At 36.6% G+C, this 21,264-nt stretch overlaps 1 protein-coding gene across 1 annotated transcript in view; it reads right to left on the bottom strand.

Annotated features, from left to right (window-relative positions):
- The window catches only part of TMPRSS11A (transmembrane serine protease 11A), a 64,018-nt gene that overhangs the window by 6,035 nt on the left and 36,719 nt on the right, over positions 1-21,264 (bottom strand). The window contains exons 4-8 of the mRNA XM_015539664.2: positions 15,569-15,636; positions 13,474-13,634; positions 10,417-10,455; positions 8,320-8,491; positions 600-859 (exon numbers count right to left, since the gene is read on the bottom strand). Of these exons, the coding sequence (XP_015395150.1) occupies positions 600-859; positions 8,320-8,491; positions 10,417-10,455; positions 13,474-13,634; positions 15,569-15,636 (700 nt within the window). The remainder of the gene's footprint in view (positions 1-599; positions 860-8,319; positions 8,492-10,416; positions 10,456-13,473; positions 13,635-15,568; positions 15,637-21,264) is intronic.

The raw sequence follows: 21,264 nt of genomic DNA, 5'->3' as shown, positions 1-21,264 counted from the left end.
CTGCCTCTCCCTATTCTATGTGAGTATGACCAGGCTGTCTATCACACACCTTCCTTTCTTGGTATAGGCACAGGAGAGAGTACCTGAGTTAGTGAGTCAATCCAAGTGCCCTGTACACAAACGGGGCCAAAGGAAACCTTTTCAGGGATTAATGTAGATTCTGGCAAAGAAAAGGACATGTTCTTCCCTCTGCATCTATTAGGGGAACATGATGTAAACCTTGATGTTGTTGGCCACCTTTGACACTATGTGGAACTAGAATCCCTCCATATGAAGGCAATCTAGGGGAAAACAGAGCCAGAAATGGGAAGATTCAGAGATTCAGCATTTAATGACATGCAAACTCCTGAATCCAGCTATGTCTAAAACAAGACTCATCTCCTCTGTCTTGATTTCCAGATCACAAGGGCCGAATTTGCCATTTTATTATTATTTTTGCTTTAGTTAGTTTGAGTTGAGTTTCTGTCACTGACAAAGTAAGAGCTCTAATCCAATCAAGCTGTGTGGAAATGGCTGGCAGGATATATTAATGGAGATTAGATTAAATCACACTGTCCTAAATTGGATTTAGAGCTCTGTGTCCTTTCTGAGATACCTACCACCATAGAAAAGTGCTCCAAATCCTGTGATATAAACAGTTGAATTGGGTTGGAAGGATGCAGAGGCTTCTGGCAAACAAACCCGGCGGATGTCATTAGTAAAGGTGACCTTGGGAGAGAACTGTACAACAGCAATGTCGTACTCTCTTGCTGGGGAGTGATATCTCTCATGGACAATAATTCTTCTGATATTTCTTTTCATTAATGGAGGGTTGATTGTTGTTCCAAAACTAACAGTCCATTGATGTGGATTTGCATTACTGGAAAAGGTTAGAAATGCATATAAACTGTACATATAAACTGCAGCACTATAATAACTGCATGAAGGCTAATAAAACTCCATCTTAAAAATATTTGGTTGTAGTGATAGTTTCCTTTGACCTTTAAATATAGACTATTGCTATTTTGAAAGATAAATTGTATACAAACAGTATCTTAGAGCTGAAATCCAAATAAGAATTATTGATTTCTAGAACTGTAAAGCATATAAGCTATCATTAATTTATCTCTTCAGCAAATATTTGTTGAAATTCTGTATGCTAAGTCTTATTTGAAGTGCTGGGTTTGAAGTAGTGAACCAGACAGAAAAGGTCCCTGCTGGTGGCAGTATTCAATTCCAGTATTCAATTCCAATTCCAGTGAATTCCAGTATTCAATTCCAGCTGGGTTTGAAGTAGTGAACCAGACAGAAAAGGTCCCTGCTGGTGGCAGTATTCAATTCCAGTGAAGGAAAAAGAACAAAATGAATTAACAGATAAATAAATCCAAGCAGTGATAAGGGCTGTGAATAAAATAAAATAGGGTAGTGGAATAGAGTACAGGGGGGTAGTTAGATAATTCTCTTTTGAGAATAGGATGTTTAGGCTGAGACATGGTTTATGAGGAATTAGCTGTGAGAAGGCAGGGAGACAAATTTCCAGACAAACTTCCCAAGGCTTACATCAGATGGGCTGCAGTTCGAGACCCAAGGGAAGAATGGTGGGGCATGAGGCTGGCGAGGTAGGCAGGAACCAGATTTTAGAGTGTCTTATAGGTCACGAATAGTGTGTTTAGATTTTATTCAAGTGATATGGGAATTCACTGGATGATTTTAAGACAAGAGTAATGTAGTCTCATTTACATTAAAAAAAATCACGTAAGTTCTTTCTGGAGAATAGATTGTTGGAAGGTAAGAGTGAATGAGGTAAAAGTTGTCAGAAGTAGGAGCGCCTGGATGCCTCAGTCAGTTAACCTTCTCACTTCAGCTCAGGTCATGATCTCACAGTTCTTGGGATCGAGCCCCACATTGGGCTCTGTGCTGAAAGCACAGAGCCTGCTTTGGATCCTCTTTCTCTAAAATAAATAAACATTTAAGAAAAAAATTTGTCAGAAGTCTTGTGAAAGATGACCAAGTATGGATGACTTCTAGCTTGTGAGCAACTTTTAGCTTGTGGGCTTGCACAACTGGCAGATCATGGTACATATGGAGATTGGAAAGGTCATTTAGTAATAAAAGATCATCTAGTAAAGCCTTTGTTTTATACATAAGGAAAATAAAACCTAGATAGGTTAAACTATTTGCCACGTATCATGTCTGCTTGCCTCTCTCTGCTCTTCTCTTTATTGGACATGGTCTCCCATCAAAATCTATTAGTAGCAAGATTAGTATTCTTAACTAAGTACTTAACTAACACCGTCCATGAGGGATAAGCAGAAACAGATACTGCCCATATAGATACTTGTTCCTCAACCTAATTATTTCCTAATAGGTAGCTTTAGTCATAGAAAGAAGCATATAAACATATCATAGGGTTTAAGTCCAATTTGACAGCTGTAATTATGTTGGGATTATTATTTTTATCTTTACGGGAACTTAAATTTAAATTTTAAATCGTGTTTTTATACACAGTTTTGATGTGCAAAAATAATGAGAAAAGCTAAATAAAAATGGTTTGTGAACACAATTGTTCATTTGCATAAATATATTGACATTTTTGTTTATAAATAAATCTCTTGTGAATTTTATTTGTGCAAATCTGCTCCCTCACCTTAGTCATACCTAGATAAACTTAACATAAATCAAGTATTTCGAACTTGGAAGTGCAAAGGACAGACCTTGAATTGCATTTACTTAAATGGAAGTGATCATTTCAGAACTTTCAAACAAAACCCTGATACTATTTAATACAACTTGTATTTGTTACATTGTGGACAGAAAACCTGAAAGAAACACCTGACATGAAAGATCCCAAGTGAAGATTACAAATAAACTTAAAAAAATTTTAAACTGGGCCCAAATAAAAAAAATGATAATGATAATGAGTATAAAACAGTAATTTAGATCCCCGACTAAATTGTAAAAATTGAAAGTGTGATTCCTGGGTTGGAAACCATCCCTATAAAAAGGATCTGGGAATTTTGTTGATTATTAGCTTGAAAGTCGATCCACGTGATAAGAGTTCTTAAAGTGTTCAGTCAGTATAAGAGTGCAATGATATCAAACAATCTCAAACTAGGGAAGGCCATAAAAAGTCATTTGGTCCTCTCACTGATCCAGTGCTTGAAAGATGGAACTTCGCATGAGGCAGACATACATGCTTGTGTTCAATTCCACCCTCCCCTAACATTGTGACCTTGGGCAAGTTACTTAACTTTTCTTATTTTGCTCAGTGAAAAAAAGCTTATTGAGCATTGTTTACTTAATGAGGTGAGTGTAAGAATTATGTGAAATCAATCCTTTTAAAAATTTTTTTAAAATGTTTATTTACTTTTGAGAGAGAAAGAGACAGCATGAGCAAGGGAGGGGCAGAAAGGGATAGAGACACTGAATCTGAAGCAGGCTCCAGGCTCTGAGCTGTCAGCAAAGAGCCTGATGCAACGTGGGGCTCGAACTCACCAACCATAAGATAAGATCATGACCTGAGCCATAGTAGGAGGCTTAACTGAGTCACCCAGGTGCCCCTATGTAAAACCAATCTTAAGCATCTAATCAAAAATTTGTACCACACTGGAGCTTAATAAGTGCTAATAGTTGTTGTTGTAAGAACACAGTCTCAGGTAGCAATGGTCTATGCTTGAACCCTTCTGCAGATGGGAACATCGCCTTTCCCTTAGAATCTCTTTCTTCACCTTGGAATCCCTTGCATGTTTGAGCAGCTCTAACTATTGAAAGTTCTTCCTTGATTCCCTAATTCTCTTGCACAGGAAAGTGTCTCAGACATAGGCTTTGAATGGCAAAGTAAACCATACAATTATACTATCACCTTTCTTTACCATCCAACACTCTATAGTTTGAGAACATTTCATTTTCTCAATTTTTCTTTGAGTGTGTTGTCCAGGACAGAACTCACTATCCCAGTCAGGATTTGACCAACAAAGAGTCTAATGTCTCCTTTATTTTGAAATCTGCATTTCTTTTAATTCAATTTAAATCATAATGTAGTTTTGTGAACAACTAACTCATAGTAGGCTATTTTCTGAAAAAAATTTTAAGCAATTTGCACATGTTAAAGCACAAATATGCCTTTGGTACTGATATACTTAGATTTTTTTGACTCAATGTAGAGCCTTACATTTATATTTACCAAAATTAATCATTTAGTTCTTGCTTATGATTCTAACATAATTAAAGTCCTGTTGAAATTTGTTTTTCTTACCCACATTTGTTATCCTTTCCAGCATCTATCATCAGCTACTTTGTTGATTGTAACTTCTATATCACCTACCAAGCCCAGAAAATACATTGTCTAGGACACAGTGCAGAATAAAGATCTTTGGTGGGCCATAAAAAACATCTGCAGTCTTTCAATAGCAATTCTTAATCATCATCCTTTAGATAGAGTTGTTCAATTACTGAGCTAACTATAACCTTCCATTCAATTTATGTTATTTTATTTTTTCAAAAGCCCTCGCATTTTACTTTGTCATTATGACATTAGTCATGCTAATTTTTTACTATGTTTATTTATATTTATTTGGGAGGGGGCAGCATAGAGGTGGAGAGGAGAGAATCCCAAGCAGGCTCTGCGCTGTCAGCATAGACCCTGATGTGGGGCTCAATTGCATGAAATGTGAAATCATCACCTGAGCCAAAATCAAGAGTTGGACACTTAACTGACTGAGCCACCCAGGCACCCCAATCATACTATCTATTTTGAAGAGTGTTTTGGTTCTTGGAAGCATGATTTAAGGAAGACACTGACAAAATCAAGAACATGTAGAGGAGAAGAAGTAAGATTGTAGGATATCTGAAGCTGATGTTGTGAAATAAAGTAGTGATATTTATTTTCACATATGGTTTTGAGATTCTCATTTATTTTATATTATCTGGCTTGAAAAAGAGAAAATAAGGAATTAGTTCTCTCCATGGTTCTATGGAGAAGGAAATAAATTTGATCCCTGATGTTCCAGATTAAAAAAAAAAAAAAAAACAAATATCAGTGGATAAAAGTTATTAGGTTGCAGATGTGATGTTCATTGTTATAAGGATATTTGCGAAAGTGGATCCATCTACCACAAAATTGGCTGACTTTGGAGCTAGTAAGTTCTCCTTACTTTGAGATATTCGATGCCCAACTAGAAAACTAGGGATTTCTTTGCATTCTAACATATTGGCCTGTTGAGCTCTGATGTCTTTCAAACTTTAAGAATCTAAGTCTCTATATTCAGATTTAGACTCCGGTAGACAGAATTACCATGGTATCAAAAGTCGGAATTTTATTTGCAAATATCTTCTCCCATTTGGTGGGTTGTCTTTTTGTTTTATTTTGTTGATGGTTTCCTTCACTGTGAAAAAGTTTTTGAATAGTAGTATAGTTTTGGTATAGTTTAATTTTGCTTTTGTTTCCCTTACCTGAGGAGACATGTCTAGAAAAATGTCTACAGCTAATGTCAAAGAGGTTGCTGCCTGTGTTTTCTTCTAGGAATTTTGTAGTTTCAGGTGTCACATTTAGGTCTTTAATCCATTTTGAGTTTATTTTTGTGTATGGTGTAAGATGGTGGTCCAGTTTCATTCTTTTGCATGTAGCTGTCGAGTTTTCCCAACACCATTTGTTGAAGAGACTGTCTTTTGTCCCATTGTATATTCTTGCCTCCTTTGTTGTAGATTAATGGGCCATATAATTATTGGTTTATTTCTGGGATCTTTATTCTGTTCTATTGATTTATGTGTCTATTTTTGTATCAATATCATACTGTCTTGATCACCACAACTTTGTAGTGTATCTTGAAATCTGGGATTGTGGTTCCTTCAGCCCTGTTCTTTCTCAAGATGGCTTTGGTTATTTGGAGGCTTCTGCACAGTGAAGGAAACCATAAACAAAACAAAAAGGCAGCCTACTGAATGGAAGAGTATATTTACAAATGATATACCTGATAAGGGTTAATAATCAAAATATATAAAGAACTTGTACAACTCAACACCAAAAAAAACAAGTGATCTAATTGAAAAATGGGCAGTAGGCCCAAATAGACATTTTTCCAAAGGGGATATACAGATGGCCAACAGACACATGAAAAAATTCTCAACATCACTGGTAATCAGAGAAATGCAAATCAAAACCAAATGAGACATCACCTTATATGTGTCAGAATGACTAAAATTAAAAAGATAAGGAACAACAAGTGTTGGCCAGGTTGTGGATAAAAAGGAACCCTTAGGCACTATTGGTGAGAATGTAAATTGGTACAGCCACTTTGAAAAATCATATGGTGGTTCCTCAAAAAATTAAAAATAGAATTACTGGGATGCCTGGGTGGCTCAATCAGTTAAGCATCTGACTCTTGATTTGGGCTCAGGGCGTGATCTCACAATTTGTGAGTTTGAGCCCTGTGGCAGGCTTAGTGCTGATGGTGGGGAGTCTGCTTGGGATTCTGTCTCTCCCTCTCTCTCTGCCCTTCCCCTGCTCCCATGTGTGGGCTCTCTCTTTCAAAATAAATAAACTTTAAAAAAATAAATAAATAAAAACAGAATTACCATATATGACCCTGTAATTCCACTACTGGGTATTTATCCAAAGAAAACAAAAACACTAATTCAAAAAGATCTATGCACCCCAAATGAAAACTACAATGAGATATCACCTCACACCTGTTAGTATGGCTAAAATCAACAACATAAGCACCAGCAGGTGTTGGTGAGCTTGCCAGGAAAGGAGAACCCTCTTGCATTGTTGGTGGGAATGCAAACTGGTGCAGCCACTCTGGAAAACAGTATGGAGTTTCCTCAAAAAGTTAAAAATAGAACTACCTTATGATCCAGCAATCATACTACTAGATATTTACCAAAGGATACAAAAATATGAATTCAAAGGGACACATGTACCCTGATGTTTATAGCAGCATTATCTACAATAGCTAAATTATAGAAACAGCCCAAATGTCCATTGGCTGTTGAATGGACAAAGAAGATATAGTATATATGTAATGGGATATTACTTAGCCATTTCTTGCCAAAGAAATTTCAAGCCAATCTTGCCAATTTCCAAGCTAATTTCAAGCCAAATCTTGCCTTATGCAACAACATGGATGGAGCTAGAGACTTTTTTTTTTTAAGTAGGCTTCAAGCCCAGTGCAGAGCCCAGTGCTGGGCTTGAATTCATGACAATGATCTCAAGACCTAAGCTGAGATCAAGAGTCCAGCGCTTAACCAACTGAGCCACCAGTCATCCCAGAGCTGGATGGTATTATGCTAAGTGAAATAAGTCAGAGAAGGACAAATACCATGTGTTTTCACTCATCTGAAGGATTTAAGAAACAAAACAAATGAACAAAGGGAAAAAGAGAGAGGCAAACCAAGAAACAGACTCTTCACTATAGAGAACAAACTGATGGTTACCAGAGTGGAGGTGGGTGGAAGGATGTGCTTAAAAGGTGATGGAGATTAAGGAGTACACTTGTTGTGATGAGCTCTGGATGTGGTATGTAAGTGCTGAATCATTAAATTCTACAGTTAAAACTAATGTTACACTGTATGTGAACTAACAGGAATTTAAATAAAAACTTTAAAAGAAGAAACTAAAACAAAAAAGGTGTATACACCTCTATGTTTTATTGCAACATTATTTACAATAGCCAGGATATGGAAGCAACTTAAGTGTCCACTGATAAATGAATAGATAAGAAAGATTTGATATATATTGATATATACATATATGTACATATATGTGTGTTTATATATATGTGTGTGTATGTGTGTGTATGCATGCATATATACATATATGTGTGTGTGTGTATATATATATATATATATATATATATATATATATATATATATACATATACATACATACATGGTGGTTGCCAGAGGGGAGAGGTATTGAGGGATGGAGAAAATATGGAATAAATAAGTCACAGGAATAAAAGCAAGCATAGGAAATATAGCCAATGGTATTATAATAGCGTTGTATGGTGCCAGATGGTAGCCACATTTGTGGTAAGCATAGCATAACATAAAGAAGTTGAATCACCATGTTATACACCTGAAATTAATGTGACATTTGTGTCAACTATACTCCAAAAAAGCCACCAAAACCTGTGAGGACATGACAAATGAATGCTAGGATAAGGACTACTACCCTCACTGACTTTGCAAATACGTATGCAACTATAACACATTAGAAAAAAGCCTGAAAGAAAATTTTCTCATTTACCTCGGTAATTTTGGGGGACGTTGGTTATTAATCAGAACATAACACTCAGTTTTTTAGCAGTAGTGAGGGCCAACTTACAGTCAATAACTTACTTCTTAAAGCAGTGTGCTGCGGTGATGAGCCATGTATTACTAATCAAGGTGGCCCCACACTGATGTATGTTATTTCGCTGAAGGGAAGCTTGCCATGGCCAGGCAGCCTTGGCTGCAATGTCTCCAGACATTATTCTGTTGACTATTAATGGAACAACTCGTTTACCACAACCTGTAAGAGATAAAATCACTAAGTTATAAGAAATATCTCCATAGTCTTTGATTCAGAGTACCTAATAGAGTACTAGAATGCAATATTTGCATCTATCATTATGTAAACATGTACAATATTAACACCTATCCTCTGTGTTTCCTGATATGCTGATGTTTTGCTCATCCCTGCATTTATAGATGTGGATATATATATTGCCTACTAAAGTTATGTTAAACTACAAAGGGTTGACATATCACAAAGTTATGTTTCCTGAAGACTTATGGTATCAATTATCTAGATATCCTGGGAGCTCCTACTATAATTTTTGCTTCCCAGTTTCAGATGATCCAGCGTGTTACTTTGACACATTTTTACACAGTAAAAGTACAAGTTTTTATCCGTAGAACTCACCAGACAAGTAATTGCCCATTTGCTGAAACTCCTTCTCCCATACATTTTTCTGTATGACTAGTTCCTAAGGTGTGCATGGGTTAACATATAATGACCAGTTTCTTACTCTTCTGGGTGAAGAGTTCCATGTTTCCACACAAACATCCCATTCACTATTGGTGGGGCTAAATATGTACTCTATTATGTGCATCAGATCAGAGATTACTTTGCTGCTTAAGTTCCTAAGAATTAAGCCTGTTTAGAACATGGTACTAATAAGGAAAATATAGTAGATTCAATTCTTGTTCCAACTAATTGGGTATCACAAAAGAAAACTCATTTTACTTATACTGACTACACTCCATTGTGGCCAGTCATTGTAGAAATCTCCACCATTCTGCCATTACTCTAGTTTAGACAACCATTTTTCTCATCTGGAGGGTTACAACAGCTTCCCAGCTCATCGCCCTGCCTCTAGTCCTGCTCTTCTAATCCATTCTCTATACTGAAATCTGAGTGAGTGACTTCCCGCTGCCCTCCAAATGAAATTGAAATGTTTCAGCATCATTCTGGTCCTTGATCACTATTAATCATATCCGTTTCCCATGCTCCCCACCCCCCATTCTGTGTTCCAGTTACACTGACATTTTTCAATTACAATAAATGACCATGTTCCTGCTTTTCTAATGACATTTTTACATACTGCTCCCCCTGGCAAGGACACTCATCCCACTTGTCACTTGACTCATGGTCTCTCCTGTCTTACGGATCACTTTCTGACTCTATGAGACCAGGTTAAGCTGACTCTGTGATTGGCTCTCATAGCACTGTGCACTTTCTCTGTTGTAGCATTTATCACCCTATTTTAACATTTCCTGATTTATTTATGTTTTCCCCTACCTTTGAACTCTTAATTTTAGAGGAGGGATCTTGTCTTATTCATAGTGGTATTCACTTTCTGGCACTAGGTAGATGTGAAAAAGATATTTGTTGAACGAATAAATGAATGAATGAATGAATAGATACATATAGTTTGTTTGTAAGACACAGAAACAAATGCATGAATGCTTTTGCTCAAAGTCATCACCACTTTGATTAAATCTTTCAAAATTTAGGCCATAGTGATATGAAGGGAGTGAGTGGAGCTGGTGTCAATCATGAAAATGAACATAATAAGCACATTTTATAGCTCAGTCATGAATAATGGAGTCTATTTCCTCCCCATTTATCACTTTCTCATTATTTCCTTTCTCAACAGAAAGAACATTTCATAGCATTTTTAAAAATTAGAAAAGCAAGCCCATTTATTCCAAGCCAGAAATACATAGTTTATTCAAATTGCCCCCAAATTCCTACCATGTAAAATGTTTTTCTTGAACATGATGTAAAGATTGGTTTCAGAGCTAGAAAAAAAATACTTGTTTATTGTCCAATTGTTATTCTCTTCCAAAGAAAATGTATGACATGGATGGGAAATTATGAGCTAATATTTGAAGATATTTTCTCTTCTGATGTGGAAATTGAACTTTTCTTAATAAGCTAACTAGACTTACATGCTTGGACAGTTAGCTTTCCTGTTGATGAGCTCATTGCTGAAAAACAAAAGAGAACATAGAATGATAATATGATATTCTCTCAGTTGGTCTCAATAACCAGAAATTACCAGAGGATATTGACTATGTATGGATTCTAGACAGTTGAACAAATATTCAGGAGAATGGCTACCCAATAAAACAGGATATGTATACAATTTTTATAGATATTTGTAGGCAACCTCTAATTAGGTGGGTAAATCCTCAAGCAGTGGGTGATTAAGGCACAAACAGTGGATGATTAAAATTCATAAATTGTGTTAATACAGAACAGTTGTTTTCTAATTGTGCAGGATAAAACCTCTTTGGATTTCATTTCAGGGGTGAAGTGAAATGGGGAAAGAGGCAGCAAGTAGACAGATCTCCAAGCTCAAATCCAGCCTCAGTCAGAACAACTCTGCTTTTATTTCTTCTATTTAAGCTTTCGCATAAGCATTTTTTTGGTCAAAGGGTTTAGGAATGAAAAAATAAACCACCCAAATAAACTATATTGAATAATATTTATAAAACACAGTTTCTAAAGTATCAAAATGATTTTTTTTCTGAAGAATAAACTTGTGTATTCTTATCCAACATCTGCTAAGTATTAGTAAAGACCAATTATTGGAGAGAATATAAAGTTAAATTCTGTCAATTTCCAACAGTTAGGATTCTGACAAAGGAAACATGAGCATTTAAATTGAAATCAGTGGAAGGTTATATGAAAACTGTGATGATTTTCAAGGTAAAAAGGCTTATGAGCAGAATGAGGATAAAGTATTTTATTTATTTCAACCAGTGAACATAACTAATTTTTACCAAAGAATTTTACTTTTCATGTGTAGGAGAGAAATAAACTAACACCTTAGACATGAGAGTGACCCTCTAACATACTTTGAGTTGAGAGTAATCTAGTAATTAGGGCTCTGCACGCTGTAAGTAACATCAGAGGAACTGGAGCACACATGAACCAAATGTGAACAGTGAGCTGCTCTTTCATAACTATGGTGTTTGCAATGCAAAGAAGTTGATTTTAGCTTTGCTTTGACACATTGCATCCCATAAAGGGCCCACACCACGTAGTTTTGTTTTTTCCTGAAAACAAAACAAAACAAAACAAAACACAGATTCTTGACAAATGACAGACAATCTTGGGCTGCAGGGTTATTTCTAGACTTGGTTTAGAATTTTGGCAGTTTTCCATTCATTGGGAATCCCCCAGATTGAGTGTTCCTAGAGAGCAATGATTTTGCCTGTAAAAATTGCCTTGAGGATAATACTGAGCTTTTCACTAAATGGGTTTTCCTACGTGCTAGTAAACACTGATCCTTTTACATTTGGAAATTTTGAAACCATGAAGGTTCTGGCTTATTCTACTACTAATCACATGCATTGTGTACAAAGCATATGTGCAACTTACTAGCTTTCTAAGTGGTAATGGCCTATTTGTTGCATATGTTCTACTTTCTTATATATCCTCATGCTATTTCTATGGTTGTAGGAAGAACAAACATTATTAGTGCAATTTTACTGTTGAGAGAATGGAGGTAAAGTCATGGGCCAATTACTTGGGTGGTCTTGCAGTGACTCAGTGGGATCAAAATAGGTTCTCAATCAGCACACCCTGCCTTTTAATAATTTCTTAGTCATTAAAGTAAACTATAGCACACAAACTGACCCTGTGAAAAAACAAAAGGTAGGCAACTGATAACCATTTCATGCTTCATTTCTGGTTTCAGATAGTTCAGGCTTTTAAATTTCTGCCAAATTAACTGGTTATTGGAAATTATAATTGTAACACATCATATAATTTATCAGAATTGCCACTATTTCACAACCTTGATTCATTTGTTTCCCCACCTAACAAAGAAGGTGGATTAAGCCCTTCCCTCCTGGGTTGGGAGAGGTCCCAGGCTTTATTCCCGGAGTAGCTGACTCTTTGTCACTTCAGCAGACTCCTGCCCATCCCATTCCCTCAGATTTTCACTTCCTGGTCAGGTTTCCTCTTGAAGAGTCAGCCAGACCCTTACAAGGGCAGGGCATCCTGTTTCACCTCTGATATTAATCACTTCCTTTGTGCTTCTCTTAAGTCTGGTGTCCATTGGAATTTGTAGGGGAAATTTGCACTTGTCTGCCAGAAGTAGGTGCTTGTGGAAGCAGCTTAATGTACAAGGGTGAACAGGTTTCTGTTTGGCTGGACTCCTCAGAGCCTTTAATATGCTAACGTAAGAGATTAATATCATAGACAGAATTTCTAAGATGTGTCTGACCACAGAACCCTTTTTATATAGAGTCTCTCAAGAAATTAGAGATCTAGACTTGAATCTTATATCATTTTAATTATTAGAGTCCTTACTTTTTTTATCTCTTTTATATCTATAAAAGATAAATTTGCCTATTTCATAAGAATATAGAAATTAGATGCTGCACGTGAAGGGCATAGAGAAGGCCTTGATAAAGACTGATTTTCCTGTTCAGAGAAATGATAATGGTATAGTAGAATGGTTCTAATGATTTTTTTTCCAGCTCAGTGATTTTTAAAGCATCACTTAAAAGATGGCTTTAGTGGCTACAAAGTTGGTTTATCATATTCCCAAATGCCCATAGGAAAAAACAGAAACTTCATAACTTGACTATATATAGAAACTATCCATATTTTTAAAAGGCAACAAATGACCTCATGTTTTAGGAAGGTCCCACTTAGAAAAGTAGTAGTTGCTAAATGCTTGGTATTTTCACTTGCTTAGTCATGAAGGCAGTGGCTGAGTCAGATTAATTCTCTGTTAGTGGTAAGGTTTCCTTATTTTATGATGAGTACCAGTCAATACCTATAGGATAAACCACTTGACAACTAACTTCAGACATGTTTTCAACAGAGAAAAATAAAACCTTGAAATGTCATATTTTTAACTTGAAATTTTTTTCCATCTAAATTCTAGCTATTATTTGGAAAGGAAATAATGGCAAGTAAGGTTAAGATTAGACATAAAATGGACCTAATAGAAAACTTCACATACCACAGAAGGTGCACCTACTTACCATTAACTTGAACTGAGGAGGCATTTATTGACAAGGCTCTTGTGGTCCTTATCTTCTGATTTAAGATGCTATGGATTTTCTCCTTTATCATGGCTCTTTGCTCAGAAGAGGGGAACTGGAATATCATAATGATATCTACTTTCACACCATCTTCCTCTGGCCTACAACATACAAGAGAAAGGTATTTATTCCAAGAATACATTGGATATCATATCATACTCTTTCCTATACTTAATGCTCCTAAATTATATCTTAATTGCTGCAAATGTCAAGGACTAATCCTCTCACATTGACATTCATCTGTATGTCACTCTCTGACCCAAGGTCATTTCATATGTTGTCTCTTCGAGTTTCCATTATGTTTTTTGTAAATTTCCCCCATTAATTTGAAGGCTTGTTATAGCAGTTGGGTAAGACTCAGATATCAGAAAATATTTTTCTCAGAATCATAAAGTTTGAGAATTGGAAGAAACTTTGGTGGTCTCTTTGGCCAATCGCTCATGTATCTGATACCTAAACCACCTCTACAGCATTCGTGATAAGTGGCCCTCTAATCCCAGTACAGTAATTAAAATGATGGGAAATTTACTTCCCTCAAGAGGCTATTTCTCTTTGGTCAGCTCTGATTTTAAGAGAGTTCTTCATTTTGAGTTGAAATATGTCTTCCTATATCTTCCATTACATTAAGCTTAGGTCTAGTTTGGGACATATATAGAACCTTAATTTTCTCTTCCACATAAAGTATTTGAAGACAACAGCATTCTTGGTTTTGAGTCTTCCCTAGATTACACATGTCCAGTTATTTGAACTTTCTTCATATGAACAAGTTCAAGTCCCTTTACCTGTAGTATTCAGTTTTTCCTCTTAAATTAGGAAAGCCAAACAATTAAAGGTCTTTAAAAAATTGAAATCTATGTATTGATCTGTTATATCTCTTATTTTTACACCTAAAAAGACCCAAGCTCTGAAAAGCACAATAGGCCTTATTGTCCCAAATCTTTTAACTAAAAAAAGAGGAAATCATATTGATTTTGAGGCTTTTTATATATTGTGGTCCATTTAGGCTCTAGAATGTGAAGATATAATAACCAGAATTTTATGTCCAATTGTCAAATGTATTCCCTCTTGAATCAAAGGGAAGACCTTGTTTACAAGGTGGAGTTTCTCTGGACACACACAAAAACTTACATAATGATAATGACTATAAATTCAAATGAGTTCACAAGACTGTAATAATATTGCTAGAATGGTATGGCAAATCAGAATTTGAAAATAGAGGATGTGAACTCTAGAAAATTTCAACAAATATGTGCTTTTTATCTCCTAAATATTATACAATTTATCCAATTAATAATATTCTTCTGGAGGTCACTGGCTATTTAGTAAAGGTATAAGGAACGTGGAATAAGTCTTCCAATAAGGCATTAGTCTATTGGTGATAAAAGTGATTATTTCTTAATATAAATCTCTTTGAATATATACATTTTTAAGAAGATGAGTCATACAGGTCCATAGATTTGTATTTATTATGTGTGTGTTCTGCTACATGCTTTCCAAATAACACAATTGAAACCTCTGAGCTATTTCAGCAATTGATATGAACTTCCCCCTTCTACCATAACAAACAGAAAACTTATTAAAACAGGAACATCTTTTTGTTTGGGCATGCCTCCTGTTACTGGGACTTTGTTACAAGTAAAACTTATGATCCCATTATGTAGCCAACTTGGCCTTCTTATTTTTGAAATGATATGTCTGAAAGAAAGAACTTGGTGTATGCAGTGACATGCTGCTGGGTTTTCCCAAGGCCACAGGTTCTGTTAGTCCCAGACCTTATAATCAGCTCATGGGGTTTAAATCCTTGTTCTGTCACTTGGGGAACTTTGAATGTATCACTTAACCTCCCTGCATCTTAGTTTTTACATTTTAAAAATGGTGGCCAGCAGTATATCTCCAAACCACTGTAGAGATGCTATTAATGAGAAATCCTAGGCAAGAGCCAAGCTCACAGAGGCAACAATATGTGAGGAATTCCTATCTCCTTTGCCCTATGTCCCTCCAGGCTGTGACTCCACCTTTGCCCAAATATACATACGTCAGTCTCACTACTTGGTTCTTGATATAATGCTTGTTCAAGGCCGAATCTATAAATATCTCATCCACCTGTTATTACAAGACAGAAACTCTGTGTTAATATTTTATAGTAAGGATATCCCCCTGACTAAATGCTAAAACAATAAAAAGAAGTTTTAACATGAGTAATATTATTTAAACCAGTGGTTCTTAACTCTCACAGTGCAGCAGAATCATTGGCATTTTTTTTCCTTAAAATTATAGATGCTGGAGCCCTTATCTCAGAGTCTTGGTTATAATTGATCTGGAGGGAATCTAGGCATTCATATTTTTAAAAATCTCCCCAGGTGATTCTAATGTGCTGACATAGATATCCAGAATAGAAGATATCTTCCTAAAATTATATAGAAGGTAAAGTAAAAGATATAGAGCCAAGGTGGGACATCCAGGGAAACCTTGAGAGATGGTGGAGAGAACCTTGGTTGAGTACTGGGTTTGAAGCCTATCCTGCCGCTCATGAACTGGGCAACCTTGTAAGTTACCGAACCCAACCTGAGCCTCAGTTTCCAAACTGAGATATTGATATACTGCTCATAGGGTTATAAAGATTAAACACACACACAAAATTCTAAGTATATTTTGGCAATGGACTTCTGGTGGTTCCCTAACCCCCATCCTGGTGTTTCAGGTCTCAGATTTCTTTGTAGGTCTTTGGTGGAAAGTATAAAGAGGCATTAGGGATGTGGGAGAGCCAACGATTTTTTAATTGTTTTTGATTGTGGGCCCTAGGGTAAATCAGAGAGGAATAAAGAGTAAGATGGTGTTGAAGATTTAGATTAGAGTTTTATCACTCATTTCATATCACGAAGGAAGAAGAAGATAAGCCTTATTGCACAGAATTTTAATTGCCTGATCTGACATCATGTGGCTGTGGCTTAGCACACCTGGATACTGGATTGCAATATCTCCTGGTGACCACTTGGTGGCAACAGTGTCATCTAAATTTGAGCATTCCATTTCACGTTTGATGAATGTGATGAGCCAAATGTGTAAAAACAATGTCCCAAATCCCTAAGGCGCAAGAAGACCAACTCTCATTTTGAAAAACACAAATATAAATAGAAAAATAAATGGGAATAAATGGAATAAATGGAAAAAATAAATGGAATAAATGGAAAGCTGTTTCAGAGATCAAGGAACAAGTCATGACTTCCTTGGCACTATCAGGCATTCACAAGTGCTTACCTGGGAAACAAAATACTCCTAATCGCATTTAACCCTTACAATAATGGTATGGAATAAAAATTATTTTGATTCTTAGTTTATTTGAAGAGGAAGCTGACACTTGAAGACATTATATAAATTTCACTGGCATCAGGTGGATAATAAACTGGGACTTAAGTTTAGATCTTCTGCTTGTAGTTTCATCTCTTGTTATCACACAGCCTCCTTGATAAATATGATGCACATGTTGCTTCAGGTTCTTTCACAGAACCCATAACAATAAGTTATAAAATAAACAGTTGGTTGATTGAAAGTATAACATTTAGGGGTGCCTGGGTGGCTCAGTTGGTTAAGCGGCCGACTTCGGCTCAGGTCATGATCTCGCGGTTCGTGAGTTTGAGCCCCGCGTCGGGCTCTGTGCTGACAGCTCAGAGCCTGGAGCCTGTTTCGGATTCTGTGTCTCCCTTTCTCTGACCCTCCCCCATTCATGCTCTGTCTCTTTCTGTCTCAAAAATAAATAAACGTTAAAAAAATTAAAAAAAAAAAGAAAGTATAACATTTATCAAGCTATAATTGGTAATGTATTTATAAACCTGAAGATCAAAGGCAATATTTAGAAATTTTAAAAAAATGCCAGTATCCAAAATATACATTTATTTGTATTTACATAAGAAAAGCTTAAATGGACTGAGGAAATGTGCGGTTCATATGCTAGAAATGGAACTCTTTAAATTTAATTTCTTTTTTTGTTACACAACACATAGCTAGTCTTTTACTCAGTATCTGGGGGGAGATCCAAAAGCAAAGAAAAGGTAAAAACAAAACAAAACAACAACAACAAAAACAGGGAGAGGAGTGTCAAGTAGTAAAAGGAAGAAAAGCAAATAGCAGTTGTGTATTTATAGAAGTTTGATTTGTAATTATCCTCTGAAATTCCACCCACAATTGTTCTGCTGGCTGTTCATAACTTGTTGGTGAAGATATTGGATTAAGTTTTTGGCTTTAGATGACATCATTCATCTGGCCACATGCCTGCTGAGAAGACTATCTGCACCCAGCATCAATTCCATCTTTGGTTTAAGTGACTTTAGTAATCATAGAAATAAAGAAGTTTTCTTCTTTCTAATACAAATTCAAAACCCTGCCCCTATAAAGCCTCTTTGATTAGCCTGGGGTGATCCTGGTAGCCTGAGGAAAACACTTTGAGAAACACTAGGGCACAGGGACTGGCTAAATGGGTTTCTACCAAAAAGGGATTTTCAGCAGGGGAAAATCAGGGAAAACATGAACATAAACTTTATTGCTGAGTGGATTTTACATATGAACTAGCTTTCTTAGACCCTAAAATAATGATTAATCTTTCCTAGAAGATAAGGCTTGCCTCATAAGAAACATTCTGCCAATAATTTGGCATTCTAAATTTGTAGAAGTTTCAAAGGACGCTTTTTTTTTTAACTGCGTGCCAGTTTGTTATAAATTTATTATTCACAGAAGCTAATAGAGATAGTGATTAATAAATTTATCCCACCTCCCTTCTGGGGGCATTGGCAGAGTCTGATAGTTGGGATTAGTCTCTTAATTTAACAGAGACCCTCCCCCTTTCAGGCTAGTACCTCGTTATGCTTGATGATTTTGTAATGCTGGAAGTTGCACTGAGATTAAGTTCTAAAAGGGCAATTGAAGGTTAGTTGGGTGTTTAATAAAAGAGTGAGGGAGAGGCTGTTAACTCCAACACACAGCCTCGCCCAACCATTCAGCTCCCATTCCGGAAAGAACCCTGTTTACACACGTCGCCAGCCTTTCACTGTCAGATGCTCCCCAACTGGGCTCCTCTCAGCAGTCTTGGTAGTAGGAGGTGTTTCAGGGTTGACGCTGTAAACTTCAGATAGATATGCCACTGAAGATTGGCCAATGGAATATGAAAGCAGTTTCTTCCACTGTCACAGCAGAAGAGCCCTGAGAATTAAAGGACTCACCAATGTGCCATGAAGAAAACTTCAGATCCTGTTGCTTTCTCCTAATTACAATAAGATCAGCACACAAAGAACAGTATAAGAGATGCTTTAGAAAAACAACACTTGTTTTGCCTTAAATAAGTCTTAATTGAGATTGCCTTGCTACAAGGGCTGAACTCTAAGTACAAAGAGTAAAGCACAATTCATTTGGGCCTCTGGTTACAGAGTCAGATATTCAAGGACTTCCCCTTCTGCCCATTTTCCATCCTGTCCAGTCTTCAACCATGTGTACCTGTCAGCCCTGGCCCTTGTTTCCTTTATACTTGCCCTTCTCAGGCTATTCCTTGAAACTATAGCACCCTCCCCCATTCTGCTGGCTCTGCTTTTCTGAATCATATCTCTCCTTCAATGTCTATTTCAGATAATACCTTCTTTGTGGTTATTCCTTGAAGCTTCTTTGTGGTTATTCCTTAATCTTTCCTCTTTCTGTTGTGATTTTTCTAATCCATCTTATACTTACTACTATTCCCTTAATATAGTTATTTATGCAAATATATTATCTCCTTTATTCAACTGCAAACCCTTTATGTTAAGTGTGGTGATTGATCTTTTCTCATTCCATACTATGTAGAAATGTAGCATGTTTTTGTTGAATGAATGAATGAAAAAAAATGAGAATTTATCAGAAAGACTTGCAATTACCAGGAAACTTGCAAGAGTTTTTAATGAGCTTTTCATCAGATTTAGATCAATGCTTCTGGAGAAAAAAGCAAATTGACTGTGAATTACTGATGGGAAGTCTTTCGCCTTATGGACATTTTCAGGTAATTTCATTGCTTGTGGAAAGCCCCTCCCAGGTGAGACTACAATAGATATTATAGTAGGAATAGTCATCACTGTTGTGGATCACCTATGCAGCAAGCACAAACTCCACTGTATTTATGAGCTCCTTTGCTTTTTTCCTCAACCCTCTGAGGTGAATACTATTATTATCTGCATTACAGAGATGAGGAAGTGACTTGCCCAAGATGAAAAAGTAATGAGCCAGTTGACCTTGGGAGGAGCACACAAGTGTGTTTTTAGTAAAAGCCCCTATTGGGGCATTTGGGCAGCTCACAATTAAGCATCTAACTTTGGCTGAGGTCATGATCTTGTGGTTCGTGGGTTGAACCCACGATGATCTTGAACCCATGATCTTGTGGTTCGTTGGGGTGTGTGCTAACAATGTGGAGCCTGCTTGGGATTCTCTCTCTCCCTTTCTCTCTCTCTGCTGTCCCACCACTTGCACACGCTCTCTTTCTCTCTCTCAAACTAAATAAGTAAACTTAAAATAAATAAATAAATAAATAAATAAATAAATAAATAAATAAAACTCCTACTCACTGATGTGTAGCAGGCAGCATGTAAGAGATCAAGAAACTGTTATATCCCCCTCCAAAGGCAGTCTGTTTTCTTTGTCCTTTAAAATTAGGACTATAATCTTTATAGTTCTTATTGCAATTTTTAAAAGTTCTATCTATTTAAAACTCTAGATCTTTGGTACAACCCAAGAATCAAAAAGTCAGCTATGAATAATTTTTCTAAACCTATGTATGGCATGGCCAACCTGAGCAGTGATGGTATCTACAGGATTCTGAAGCTTTGGTGGCTTTCTGGGTATCACGTCACTTTGTGTTCACAAAAATCCTTTAAAAAAAAACAAAACCTCCCACAGCTGTGAACCCAGTGCTGTGTCTATTAGAGATGGCAGTTGGATCCTGTGTAATAAGGGTGTGTGACTGGAGTACTATGGAAGTATGATTACTTTATTTTTTTTTATTATTATTTTTTTATTTTTTAATATATGAAATTTACTGTCAAATTGGTTTCCATACAACACCCAGTGCTCATCCCAAAAGGTGCCCTCCTCAATACCCATCACCCACCCTGCCCTCCCTCCCACCCCCCATCAACCCTCAGTTTGTTCTCAGTTTTTAACAGTCTCTTATGCTTTGGCTCTCTCCCACTCTAACCTCTTTTTTTTTTTTCTTTCCTTCCTTCCCCTCCCCCATGGGTTTCTGTTATGTTTCTCAGGATCCACATAAGAGTGAAACCATATGGTATCTGTCTTTCTCTGTATGGCTTATTTCACTTAGCATCACACTCTCCAGTTCCATCCATGTTGCTACAAAAGGCCATATTTCATTTTTTCTCATTGCCACGTAGTATTCCATTGTGTATATAAACCACAATTTCTTTATCCATTCATCAGTTGATGGACATTTAGGCTCTTTCCATAATTTGGCTATTGTTGAGAGTGCCGCTATAAACATTGGGGTACAGGTGCCCCTATGCATCAGTACTCCTGTATCCCTTGGATAAATTCCTAGCAGTGCTATTGCTGGGTCATAGGGTAGGTCTATTTTTAATTTTCTGAGGAACCTCCACACTGCTTTCCAGAGCGGCTGCACCAATTTGCATTCCCACCAACAGTGCAAGAGGGTTCCTGTTTCTCCACATCCTCTCCAGCATCTATAGTCTCCTGATTTGGAAGTATGAT

This window comes from Panthera tigris, chromosome B1 (assembly GCF_018350195.1).
Source record: "Panthera tigris isolate Pti1 chromosome B1, P.tigris_Pti1_mat1.1, whole genome shotgun sequence".
In the NCBI taxonomy this organism is placed as follows: domain Eukaryota; kingdom Metazoa; phylum Chordata; class Mammalia; order Carnivora; family Felidae; genus Panthera; species Panthera tigris.
Note: the sequence above shows the minus strand (reverse complement) of the source record. Positions and strands in the feature narration are given on the sequence as shown.